At 35.0% G+C, this 13,600-nt stretch overlaps 1 protein-coding gene across 1 annotated transcript in view; it reads left to right on the top strand.

The window, feature by feature from the left end:
* SHANK2 (SH3 and multiple ankyrin repeat domains 2) overlaps positions 1-13,600 on the top strand; it is a 372,036-nt gene that overhangs the window by 328,597 nt on the left and 29,839 nt on the right. The window contains exons 24-27 of the mRNA XM_048949837.1: positions 1,355-1,490; positions 3,898-3,978; positions 4,343-4,351; positions 7,078-7,098. Of these exons, the coding sequence (XP_048805794.1) occupies positions 1,355-1,490; positions 3,898-3,978; positions 4,343-4,351; positions 7,078-7,098 (247 nt within the window). The remainder of the gene's footprint in view (positions 1-1,354; positions 1,491-3,897; positions 3,979-4,342; positions 4,352-7,077; positions 7,099-13,600) is intronic.

Raw genomic sequence — 13,600 nt, 5'->3', positions numbered from 1 at the left:
AGGCATCTCAGGCTTACAGACATAGCACACAAGTAATGCGTTGAGATTTTTGACTGCTGTATTTTTTGAAAATATTGTTTACCAAAACATTATTTTGTTGTAAATATTCTTGTCTCATCTAAAACCTGGAAAATTTTCATGGATGAGACAATGATTTCTAGTTGTAAACCAGGGCTTGTAGCTCTGCTAAATGGCAATAACATTTAATGAGAGATTTTGCTCTAAACTGTAAATTCTTTAGAGTGTGAGGTGCTCAGCCTGTCAGAATAAATAGAGGAAGCTAAAAACACTTACTTTGAAAATGACTGTTCATTTTGGAATGCTCTGGGTGATCTCAGTGAAATAGAACTGAGTCAGTTGTGCTTTGGATAAAGTTCAAATTCCCAGCATGTATTCTGGCAGCATCTTTTCTTCAATGATTCTATTCCTTAATATCTTTTATGTTCAAATAACACATGGCTGTGATTATATGCTGTGACTGTTCAGATTTCAAATAACTTTCACCAATTCCTTTTAGACTGTATAAAGAAATTACTTTTATCCACACTTATTTACAGATTTTTTCTGCCTGTGTTTTCTTGTATGTGTAAGAATAACTGCTAGGGAAAGAATTTATGAATTTATTAAAGAAATTATGCTGTAGTACTAAGAATTACCTAGGGACTATATTTTTTAAAGTTTAATGTTGAATGCAGGTTAAGTTTAATTGGCGTGACCGTAATAGTTGGTCAGGGTTTCATGTTTTACCATTAAAATTATTCTGGAATGCTATAGTCCTGTTGCCTGTGCTTCCCAAACACCAGATCCTTCTAGAAATGTGCAGAAGGAAAAATCTGGAAAATGAGGAAAGGAGTGTCTCAAATAAAAGAATCCCTCTGGAACCTGCAGTTTCATTTCAGGAGTGAAAAATTTGGTTCCTGGATGATCTGAAAGGAAAGGATCTGAAAGGAAAACCTATAAATATCTCCTTTGTTATGTTAGATAGAAAAATGCATGTAAACATTTGTGCCTAATCCATGGTGAATAATGACTATCATTCAAGAAAATATTTTAGTGTATGAAATGCTGAATGGTAGCACACTAATTGTTGCAAATAAAACAAGTAAAGGGAAATATCTGGTTAAACTCACTATGTGTTTCATTGTTTTAACTGATAATTATAAGTGAATTAAATGCATATTTCTTTTCCTGTTATCACGCCAACTACTTGAGGTTTCTTATATGTATGTTTTCATTAAAAGACAGCAATTAGACATTCTGAATCTTCCTGTTCTTTCTACCTTCCGGGTTTAAAAACCGAAGGAACAGGCATTTTTGATGTTTTGATCTAAACGAATGCTTTCTGTCTTTGCAGGTTAATAATGAGAATGTTGTGAAAGTTGGCCACAGGCAGGTGGTGAATATGATCCGACAAGGGGGCAATCACCTAGTTCTAAAGGTTGTCACAGTAACAAGGAATCTTGATCCAGATGACACAGCTAGAAAGAAAGGTACATTTTTCTCTTTTCCCAATGGATTTTTTTTCAGTCTTGCTCTACAGAGAACAGGCTATGGACACAAATCTAATTTATAAACTTCCCTTTTTCAATTTGTAATGCTCTTTTGCTATTTTGCTATTTATTTTAGAGTAATTTAATTCTGTTTACTTATGCATTCACATGTGACAAGAAGGGTCATTCCATTGTCATGCTTGTCATGAAATTTCATCTTTGTGGGTCTTTCATATAATATAAGTTGGAGGTGTAATCAAACTTCTTGACATGAGTGTCTCGATGGAGAAAACTCACAAAGAACTGATTATCGTTTATTAATTAATTCCAAACATACTTGAAGTTAATTTGACTCCTGTTGAACTTAATGAGAATGTACAGGTTTTCAAATTTTTTTAAAGAAACTGTAAGATTAAGAAAAGCAAGCAATATATTTTGATTGAATTTCTGATGAAAGAAACAGTACATTAGAATCAGAAAATCATTCCAGGTGAATTCAAGTAGAGGGGTTGTCCCAGCCAGGGAGAATTCCCTCTTCTTCCTCTAAGTCAAAAATATGCATGGGTTCTTTTTCTGCCACTTGGTTGCTAACAAGAAAGCAGTGGCTCCAGGAAAGTTTAATGTAGCATCATGTGCTGCAAGACTTTGGAAAACAGTTGTCTGGGTACAAATATGGGGAAGTTTTTTCTCAGTTTAAAAGTGTAATTTTTTTTTTAACACTGTGTTTAGTAGAGATTATGGGATAATGTATAAAGACTGAGTTACTCTGTTAAGAATTATAATGTTCTAACTTCCCCCTCCTCCTCCCACCCTCCAAAAAAAAAAAAAAAAAAAAAAGAAAGAAAGAAAAAAAAAATTGAATTTTGCACTATTTCTTTCACCTTAGATGCTTCTTAACTTGCTCAGGTAAAAGTTACTCAGGGAAGTTATTTGAATCAGAGAATCATAGAATGCCTTGAGTTGGAAGGGACCTTAAAGATCATCCATTTCCAACTTCCCTGTTGTGTTCTGAGCTGCCCCCCACCAGCTTAGGCTGCCCAGGGCTCCACGTAACCTGGCCATGAATACCTCCAGGGTAGGCACTCACAACTTCTCTGGGCAGCTGTTGCCAGTGCCTCACTGCCTCTGACTAAAGAATTTCCTCTTAGTATGTAATCTGAATCTCTCCTCTTATCCTATCGTTATCAGACAATGTCAATAGTCAGCCTTGCTTCTGTTCATAAGCTCTTTTAACTACTGGAAGGCCTACTTCTCAAGCTGTCCATGTCCCTCTGGATGGCATCCCTTCCTTCTGTTGTATCAACTGCACCACTCAGCTTGATGTGGTCTGCAGAGTTGCTGATGGTGCAGCTTCTCTCAAAGATTTGTTGTCCCTTTTCTCATCAGGAAAGAGCAGACTTCATGCTGGATTTAATATGTGTAGCACTTTTGTAGTACGTACTGTATGTCTGGCACTGAACTCGAGCTAAGTTTTTATGCTCTCGTGACATACTTTTGTTCAAATCTCTGTGAGAGGATGATAGAGCTTAACAGGGGAAAGATGATGCTTATATAGTGTATATAGGTGATACGAGAAGACAGTTGTCTACTTCCCTCTCTCATGCCTTCTTCTCCTCAAATTGCTTTGCCTTCTTTAGTCAGAATAGCGTAGCATAGTGTATGTTATTGATGCTTCCGAATCCTTGATGTTTTGCCTGGTGTCCCAGTGCCATTTCTGTTTACTGGACAACTCCAGCTTTCCTACCAACATTGGCGTAATCTTTTCTGAAGTTACCTCCCCTTTCTGACCTCTGGAATGGATTATATCAATATGTTTTCTGGTTTGGCTACATTTGAAGCTAGCAAAAAAGATTTATCATCAGGATAATAAAACAGATGCTGGTTCTGAGCTAAATGATTGCCTTGATATTTTAAGCTTTACTTTGTGTTCTTTATCTCGAGAATCACCTGTTTTATCTTGTCTCACTGTAACTGTAAAGATAAATGTGAATCTTCTTTCTTATGTTTCTGAGATTTCTGAAATTAATCTGACAGAGGTTGGCTGGTCTCTAGGAGAGTTTTAGTTGTTTCTTAGAAGGAGGGGCACAAGTGCTGGGAGGCACTTTCTCTAGAAAGTCTTTTTCCTACTAAAAAATAGAAGGGCACAGTTATTTAGCTTTAACTGTTTCTATGTATCCTGTTACATAAAAGCTTACGGATGTGTCAAACAACCTACACTAAAAGTAGAAACAGTACAGAAATCCAGTACATGAAAAGCATCTCAGGGTTTTTCCTCTGCGTGTATGTATTTAATATTACCTTATTTAATGTGACATTATTTTAAATAAATCAGAAATTGTGTATGTTAATATAGTGGTTTAGAGAGGTTTATTTACTTATACTGTCTATCATTCTGTTTAACGCAAAGCCCCACCACCTCCTAAGCGAGCTCCAACCACTGCACTGACCTTGCGGTCTAAGTCAATGACCTCAGAGCTTGAAGAGCTTGGTAAGAAAGTGTTTTTTGACAAGCATGCTGGGATAAAGAAATGTAAATATATATATATGTATATGTATGTATGTATGTTAAATTGATTTATAAGAATTGCAATGTGTACAGTATATAGAGCAGAAAGGGTTGTAAGAATGCTGCATCTTTGGAGAGTTCAAATATGCATGAATTGCATGAATAATTTTTTTTAAACTTGTGCCTTTACTGCTATGCAAGAGAATGTTGATACATTTTTATGCATCATTGAAGTTTGGCACATTTACTAAAGAATAATGCCGTATCTTATTTTGTTAGCTTTGCTTTCCACATTTTCAGTTCATCTAATATTGTTTTATTTTAAATTTCTGTGGCCTCTCATTAGTGGATAAAGGTAAGCTGCCAGAAGCTGTTGTTAAAAAGCTGACAGTGTTAAAGCAGCTTCAACTTCAACTTGTTTTCGTTAGACTCTAATCTGAAAAAGTGCATATTATTATATCACTTTGACTTCTCTGCATGAAATAAGCTTAATTCTTCTTGCTACTGGTAATAAAAGTGTTGGGCATTCAGTCTTTTATTCACTAGTTTTAAGAAATGTGATGAGTGATTCCTTGAACATTCACATTCTAAATGTACATAATTCTTGGGGAATTTCGATTAGTTTTATAGAAGTGTAGAAAGTAATTGTTCTTTTTGTCCTGAATTTAAACTATTAGGTCATTAAAAAGAAGAATTTTTACAGGTAGACTAAAGAATATGATATGAATGGACTGTATATAACAAGACAAATGCCCAGTGTATATTTATATTTTGTTATTTCACCAGAATAGTGTGTTTAGCAAGCGACACTGCGTACCTTACTGCAGAGTAATACAGTCTGTCACACAGTAATGCTCATTTAATTACGTACATTTTGTAAAAAAATTTATTTTTGTCATAGACTCATGAAGGGAAACATGAAAGAATCGAAGCATTGAGGATAAATGGCCACACCTTTTTTTCCCTATGAGTCAATTTTTTCTGGGGCAGATGGACCCCACCTATTCATTAGCGAGTCAGAAGACACATGATTTCAGTGGGAGCTCTGACAAACAAAAGGCTGCAGAAGTGATTATGGTCTTCTCTGTGGCATAACAAGCTAATGAAGACCAAAATTTAACGTTCCGATAATTTATCCCTGACAGATCTCAGAAAATTTGTTTTGTCTATGCTAAGGACCTTAGGAACCTGAGTAAAAGTTTCAGCAGTTTGTGAATGCTCCTTAATTTTTCTTCCAGAATTAAAATGTAGAATATTATTTTTGGAGCCAATTTTTTGTTTGAGATATTTTGATTTGTTTTCCTTGCATGGAGTGCTATGTAACTTTGCTGACTTATCAATAAGCTTTCCCAAGGAGACAGGAGTATTTAGGTATCGTTTTTCCCCCTTCCTTTTTCCCTTCTCCAAATCACTCTCAGACTGAGAGTATTTTTGTATTTCTCTTACTTTTCAGTCTTACATAGTAGGTACTGTTACTAAAACAGAGAGAAGCAGCACTCTTTTCTAGAGGAAAATCACATCTTAACAGTAACATCACTCTTGTAATTAAAAGCATTATATTTTAGCTTATTTGTCCCCTAATTCAGAGTATAGTACTTGACCTGCCGTGTTCTCTTTGGCTTGTAGAAACCACTGCATCTCTTGTGATTAGCAGCCATGGGATATGAGTCTTTAAGTGAATTTCCCATCTATATCATCATTTAGATGGGCAAATATTACCATGGCAAGACTTTACTATTCTGAAGATTATTTCTGAAGCATGCTCCGGAAATGTATGTCCCCTAATAAAGCTGTAGTAACACTGGAGCATAACAGAGTATTTTCTTCCAAAAGCCTGTAAATACCAGTTCCAAATGATTTTCTAAACATTTACCACCTTAGCAAACTATGACTATGACTTCTGTTATAAATAGCAACATCTGTGGTCTACCTATTTTGATATTTGTCCTGTAAAAGGACTATTAGCAGAAAGAAAAAGAGTTCTTGAATTGCACAAAAATCAAACGGATTACCAAGAAGAAAACATTTTCACTCATTGATTAAAAATTGTCTTCTGATGTATAACATAAATTGTATGTGTGTATATATATAATTTACATAGCTTTATATGTATATGTGTATATATTGGACATCTGTATGATCTATGAGAACACCCACATTTTTATGACTATTAAACAATGTAATGAACATTTTTTTCATAATATAGATATATACAGAAACTAAATAGAAAATATGAACAGATGAACACTGTGGATGTTCTCATCAATATATGTGTAATCTTTTTTCTGAACTGGAGAAGCTCATGGTCTCAATAATGTCTTGTGGCAAAGAATTCCACAGGCTGATTATGTGCTGTGTACAAATGTTCTTTTTTATTGGTTTTGAATGTGATGCCTTTAATTTTATTGAATGTCCCTTGTTATGTAGTATAAGAAGAAGGAAAACAGAAATTCCCATTTTGTTTTCCCTTAGAGTATATATTTCTTTCTTCAGTTTTCCTAGCTAGGCTAAATGACCTGATTTTTTTTAATTATTATTTTTTTTATTTATTTACCTTGCAGTCTTCACAGTCATACCCTTTGCCTGGCTTTGAACTTACAGTGTTGCTGACATGTTTTGAGCTACCCTGTTTCCCATAACACTTAGCAGACCATCTCAGTTGTTCTCTTTCAGTTGAGTTAATCCAAATGATGGCAGAGAACATGTGATAGTGATTCCTTTCCGTTTCAATCTGAAAAGGCGTTAAAATGCCCTATTATTATAATTTTAAAGCTTTGGTATCAATAATTTGCCCCAGTTACTACTTCTTAAAAACAATTTAGAGAAAAGTTGTGCATTTATCCCTGCCATATGCTCGGGAGCAACTTCTTATAGCTCAAACCTAAACCCTGATAAACTGGGCTTTTGCCAAGCTGTTTATCTAGGGTGGTTTCATAGATACATGCATAGTATAGGTTAGCAGAGAGAGGCTGACGTCTTAAATGGAAGAAAAATGTTTATGCTCAGAGTAACAGACAAGGATTTAGCATATAAAATTATCTTCAGAATTGATTCACAGTTCATTCCCTTTCTGTTTCCAAGCTTCAGTACGGAAGAAGAAGGGTAAGGGGAAGCATTTTGTCTCTTGTTTAACCTGTTTCTCACCTTTCCATAGTGGAGGATAATAACATAATGTAAATGTTGGCATATGGTCCAGTTTATTTTATGGTGTCAAACGTACATTAGTTATTGTATATGTTTTTTAGTTACTTAGTTAACAAATTGCAAACACACTAAGAACTAAAGCAGAAGACTACATTTGAAAATATTCCCCACATTCCTTCCTTTTGTCTCCTTTCCTTCATTTTGCCTTTCTTTCCTTCTTTCTATCCAACTCTTTTCCAAACCCTTCCATTTCATCTCCTCACAGTTACTGTGCTAACTGGCAGCCACTGAGAGTACATGGCCAGTAACACATCCTCAGTGTAGTCCTACGTTAGTGATTTCATTTGTCTTTTTGATGGCCAAATGTTACTCACGTAACCACACTGTCTCTATCTCAGGAAGTAGGGATCTTGCACACAACACTTGAACTTTTGACCTGGAGAAATGCTGCTCTGCACAATTTTAAGTTTTTATATAACATCTTCCACACTGTCCCGTATGCATGGAGTGCCAACCCCGAACTGATTCATAAGGCCACTACCTTTTCCCTGAAATCTCTCCTTAAGACCCGCTTCCCCTGTGATCCCTATTAAGCAATCATCTCAGTAATAATGGCTAGGCAGAGGAACAGGTAGATGACATAGTGATAATATTTTAATAGTTTTTATAAATGTAACTGCATATATATGTATGCAACTTTGTTTGTGTTTAGTTGTATTTTTCCATACTCCTGTATGTCATTTTGCTTTCTTAGATTGTGAGCTCCTAGGAGCAGGGACTGTGCCATTCACACGTTTTCATGATGTCTAGCCCAAGGAAGAGCTTTAAACCTCTCTGGGCCCCTAGGTGGTAGCTGGTAAAACAGTCTGTGTGCTGCTCTTTGACAAAGCTCAGCGTCCCTGAAAGGAAGGCTATGTTGTAGGCAGTGCATCTCAGCAGTGAAGCTTTTGCTTTTTAATATTAAACAAAATCAGGTTATTTATTTTCTTCTACTTATTTTTCTCTTCCTTCCTGACCTCCTTTCAGGTCACTAACAGAAATACAGCTAGTGGTATTTTCCATTCTGATTCAGAACATGTGCCAAATAAACCCCATTGCTACTGGTATGTTTTGGCAGCTTATAAAGGTCTTTACATTGTTATAGTAGCTATCTGTAAAGCAAAATGCAGTTTTCTGGGTCATAGGTGAGGGATACATTGAGACAGAACTAGTGGCTTTTGGGATTCTGTTTGACTGGTTTTTTTGTTATGTTTGGATGAGGCTTCTGGTTCAATGGGAGGCTGGGAAAACAGAAGAGCATAGGTGGCATTTTTATACTAAGTATCAACTGTATGTCGTTTGTGACTAAAGAGAAAGGTAATAAAATCTTAAGGTCGCAAAAAATTTAGAGCAATACATCATGGGTAATATTACCGTTTTACTGCAGTTTCATAGCACAGATTACTAAAAGTTAAGGAATGCTCAGTGTGTGCCACTGGCTTTCTGCTTACAGCAGCTGCCTGACTCAGAGAAGTATCACCCGGTTTCAGATTGTGGTTTCGAAGGGGCTGTGTTTTTAATAGTAAAATTAGTCTCTGGATTTTATGAGATGTCGGAGAGGGAAAAGAGGCATTATTTTTTTCTTATATGACTCATAAGTTTTCAACGACAGATTAACAGTTGTAGCAGGAGCCTTTTTTGATGCAGTACTTACAATATAATTCTAAATAATATGTGGTTAGCCCATTCATGCTGAAGAATATCCAAAATATTTGTGCAAATTAGAATTAAGATTTGAAAATACTAGAAATGATTTGAAGATTTGAAAATAATAGAAATGTTATTAAGCTCCCTATGCATTTGTTTTGATCGTAATTCTTATATCACTGCAAGAAATAGATTTCATTAAATTTTCAAAATATTTTAAGATAATAAAATTGACTTCATAAAAATTTTATGTGGCTTGTGAAAAGCCTGGTTTTGAAGGACTCTATCTTCAGTTTTTATTTTGATGTACTTGCTAATAACTACTTGTGAATTTTAAAATGATATGATTCTTAACAAGTACATACTGTAAACATATAGATGTATGATTCAAAAGTTTTATACTGCTGAGCTTTTTACTGCCAAGAAGTGGATTTGATTTAGTGAGTAATTTGGGATTTTCAGTGAAAGCTTAAGTAGACAGTTCTTAAATGAAAAGCTAATATGAAAATCCTTGGGAGACATTTCAAGAATTTAAGAGAAGGTAGAAAATGAAGACACTGCAGGCTACATTTTCTTAGTGAAATTCAATAACAAATAAAAAAACTCCTCTGTATCAAAAAAAACCTACTTTGACTGATGAGAGCGCCAGTTACGAGCTGTGATTTTTTATTTATTTTTTAATATATTTGATACATAATCAAATATTAATCATAATCCTTTGTATGCTGATAATGCTGATCTTTGGGTTTTGGTGTGGGCTAAAGGATCAAATAGTAGGGTTTTCCTCCTTTGAGCAGTTTAGATGCTAGTGCTGCCTCTCAGATAAAAAATAACTGTGATATCATCAACATAGACTATTGTTATCTGGCATCAAGTCTTAACTGCATTTGAATGGAAAAATATCAGTTGATGGCATTCAAAAGAAATATTATTAGCTCTGTCTGCAATAAGCATTCACACTTCATCTCATTCTTGTTGTCCATTGTTTCAAAGGTGGCACATTCTAATGGCATCTGAAACAATGAAATTGCAGAGCAAATATATATAAATGAATGCCAAACAGTGGATTAACTTAAACTGTTATGTTATGTTCGAAGAAACCGCTCACAAAAGACATCTGAGTTCAAAAGTCATTTTCTAATTTCAATATGCTGGAGTTGATGATGGAGATTTATCTGCAGGAAACAATGGAATAATCATCAAAACAAGTCTTAAAGCCCTCACGTCAACTTCTTTGATAGTTTCCGGTATCTGCAGCACTTCTGTGTAGGAAGAAAGTTTTCTGATCTTCACCAGACACTGTATTTTAGAAGATGAGATCAAAAGACATCAGACTTCATGAAGAATTCCTGAACAGCGTCTTTGTAAGTAATTGATTTGCGTTACCTATTTGAAATTCTAATGAGCTAGTAATAATAAGATGAAGGTTGTCATAAGGTTGTCATTTTCACAAGCATTAAGCAGTGAGGCTGGGTGGAATTTGGCTGTATGTGACATAATGTGAGTCCATCTTTATGTTGATAAAGGGAGGTTACAGGTTTTATGACTTGTAGTCTATCTCATGTGGAGTCCACAGAAGTGTAAGAGGATACAGGATTTGGATCATACCTACGGTATACCTGCTTTTAAAACACTTTGTAAGAGATAAATATTGGAAGATAGCACATTTTGAGGAGAAAAATGCTAGGTTTTCCACTGAGAAAAAAGTAATTGAAACCTAGCAGATGTGCTGTTTTTTAGCAGCATTTGATACTGAATATTAAAATAACAGGTACCTAACAGTTCCAAACACTTCTTCAAACAAGGTTTCATATTGCTTGAGGTGGGAAGCTCTAAATGACATTTTGAAAAAACTGGGAATCCCTGAACAGGGAGGTCAGATGAGTCACTGTGCGGGTGTTCTCATTTGCACTAGTACTATTTTGAATTTATCAGATTGCTCTCTAGTGTGTGTAGTACCTGTCCCTAATGCTCAGTTTTCTTTGCTACAGGACAGTAATTGAAAAGGTTTTCAAAACCTTTCTGCATCAACCAACAGGAAAATGGTATAAAAGAAGTTGGAAAAAGAATTGTAAGTGTTAAAGAAAATATGGGTTTTGTAGCATTTGGAGCCAGATGAATGAAATACATTGACATATGTGAGTGTCACTTGTTATGCTCAGATACTATCAACTGAATATTTAACAACATGCTCAAAATCATGAGTGTATGAAGAACAGTAAGAGTTGCATGTATTTCCCAACGAGGTACAGTTAGGACAATAGAAAAATTTTCAACACTTTTAATGTGTTCTCTCTCTTTTTCAGGAGCCATGGAGATGAAGGACTTACCTCCCTCATCTCAAAACTCCTTTTGCTGCAATTTTTCTTCAAATGTTCATATACCCATGTTAACTAATTCCTAATATAATCAAAAATAAATGTTTTTAGATAATTTGTCATAGTTTGCTTGTTTTTTCCCTTCGGTGTGGAAGTGTGAGAGTAAGTGTAAGAATGGAGAAGGCTGCAAGTGTCTTGGTTCCTCCACCTTTCTTTTTAATATCTTTTGGTTGATTATGTTTCTTTTCTGACTAGGCCAAATTTTCAAATGCTGTCTCTTAAACAGAAATATCAAATTGCCACGTAAATTCCACCTGGCTTGCAGGGTAGGAGTGGGTATTGACTATATTCTCTGCTTTGTTTTTGTTCTTAAACAGAAACCACTGTTAGACAATGACCATTCCTCTTTCAAGGTAGGCTGAATTGTAAGGCTGAAGGATTGCAGGTGCATTTTAAATGCCTGTAAAATAATTTTATCAGTTGAACATACTGTTGAAGAGCTGGTACTTGAAAATTGTATCTAGAAAGAATTTGAACAGTCATCTGCCTTCCTAAAATTACTTTTGATTGTGTGACTATGATACATAAGTATGACTTATATGTAGTAATGTGAAATTATCTTCAGGCCTAGAAACACAAATAAGACTTTCTTTCAAGAAAGTTTTGATAGTTCCTAATGTGAATACATACAAATAATTTTTCTAAGTCATGTTATTATGTTTGTAGATACTCAATGATTAATTTTACTAACAGTTTTTATGTTTTACTGATTTATTTTACATTATTTTCCCATCATTTTTGAATTTTTTTGTACATTGGAGAGTTTACGGTATCTCAGACAGCATAATTGTATTTTTACTCAGTTTTAGTAGAAGGGAAATGTTTCAAATGGCTTGTGTTTTTGACTGTATTGCGAAGCACTACTGTTATTTCCTCATGCTAACTTCTAAAGTAATATTCTCTTCCTGTTACTTGCAATATGAAAAACATGTGATTTTGATGCTGTGAGTTGAGCACAGTCCTGTAAATTGTTTGTTTGGATCAGGGCTGGATCAACTTCATTCCAGATTGAAATGTGCTCATGGTGACAGGTTCCTGAGTATTAGTCTGATGTTCTAACTGGAAACTCAGATCATTTAGTTTGTATGTTTTTTTTTTTTTTTAATAACGCTTAGGTGACAGGCTCAACTTGTTTCCTCCAAATTTGATCATAAACAAGTTTGGGTTTAAATCTTGACCTTGAATACTCTTCCATTGAAACAATTATTTATGTATGGTTGGCCTCTTAATTCTTGGTGATATGTTGGGGATCTAGTTATACCTTATCTACTTTTAGTCTTTGATTTTTTTTTCTGTTCACATTCAAATAACTAGGAAAAAAAAACATTAGTTCTCAGTGGGCATAGGTAATGCAACAGTGATTCCTTTTTAACCATTTCCAAATACGTAATCCATTTTTCTGCAGACACTACAGGTTTATTCATCACATACAGTTGCTTCTATGACAAGCAACATGATCACGTGAGCTTCTGTAGTCCAATCAAGCTTGCTTTTGAAATTAGTAGATTCTTATCTTGATGCTGCACCCCCATTGGTATTGGACAGCTGTTCCAGAATTTTGTTCATCTGCTTCTTTGAAAGCACTGTCTAGATTCCTGTATGTTTGCCCAAATTTCCTTTACACAGTTCCTCCCAACACAGAGGCATTCCTCCTGAAATATTTATCAAGTATTTATCATTCTTCAACAAACTAAGAAAGGCAAAGTCATTTGCCTTTGTATGGGAAGTTACAAAAATCTGAAAGAAATGCAATGGATATGAGAGCACCTGCTTGTTTTAGATGTTCTTTCTGTGCATGCGAACTTGTAATTTAACACATATCAGCTTCTGGTCTTTATGCTAAAAACAAATTGCTGGTAGTTAAACCTTAAAAGAAAGAGATAATAATTATGAAAAATGATAAAATGCATTTTTAATATTCACACATAAGACTACTCCTTTGGTTTTAGTGTCTGATTTTCACAGATAATTGACAAAGAAACACAAACTGTACTGGTTAATGAAAGAAATTAAACTCAACTTGCACACTCACATTTAGGGAAGGCAGTGGAAACGAAGTATGTGTATACGCAGTACCTAACATTACAGCCTAAGTTTCTAGATCGGTTGACACCGAGGAAGAATGAAAGTCCTGTGTTTCCATCACTTTTCAAAAGGAAAAATTCATGTGCCAAATATTTGACTGTGGTTGACTGCAGATGCTAGAAAAGGTGGGTGATACTACATCATATAGGTGCAACTGGCATTGTATTAAGTTTTGCATAACAGATTGTGCCTGGTACAGTTTCTGTCTGTATCTATCTTAGGTATTTACAAGGCATCTATCACCTTGGTACCTAAGCAGTTTGAAAAATGCACCCACCCCAGGAAGCATGATGCAGATACAGGCAGAGGCC

Source organism: Lagopus muta, chromosome 6 (genome assembly GCF_023343835.1).
Source record: "Lagopus muta isolate bLagMut1 chromosome 6, bLagMut1 primary, whole genome shotgun sequence".
Classification (NCBI taxonomy): domain Eukaryota; kingdom Metazoa; phylum Chordata; class Aves; order Galliformes; family Phasianidae; genus Lagopus; species Lagopus muta.
This window is presented reverse-complemented; position numbering and strand designations above follow the sequence as displayed.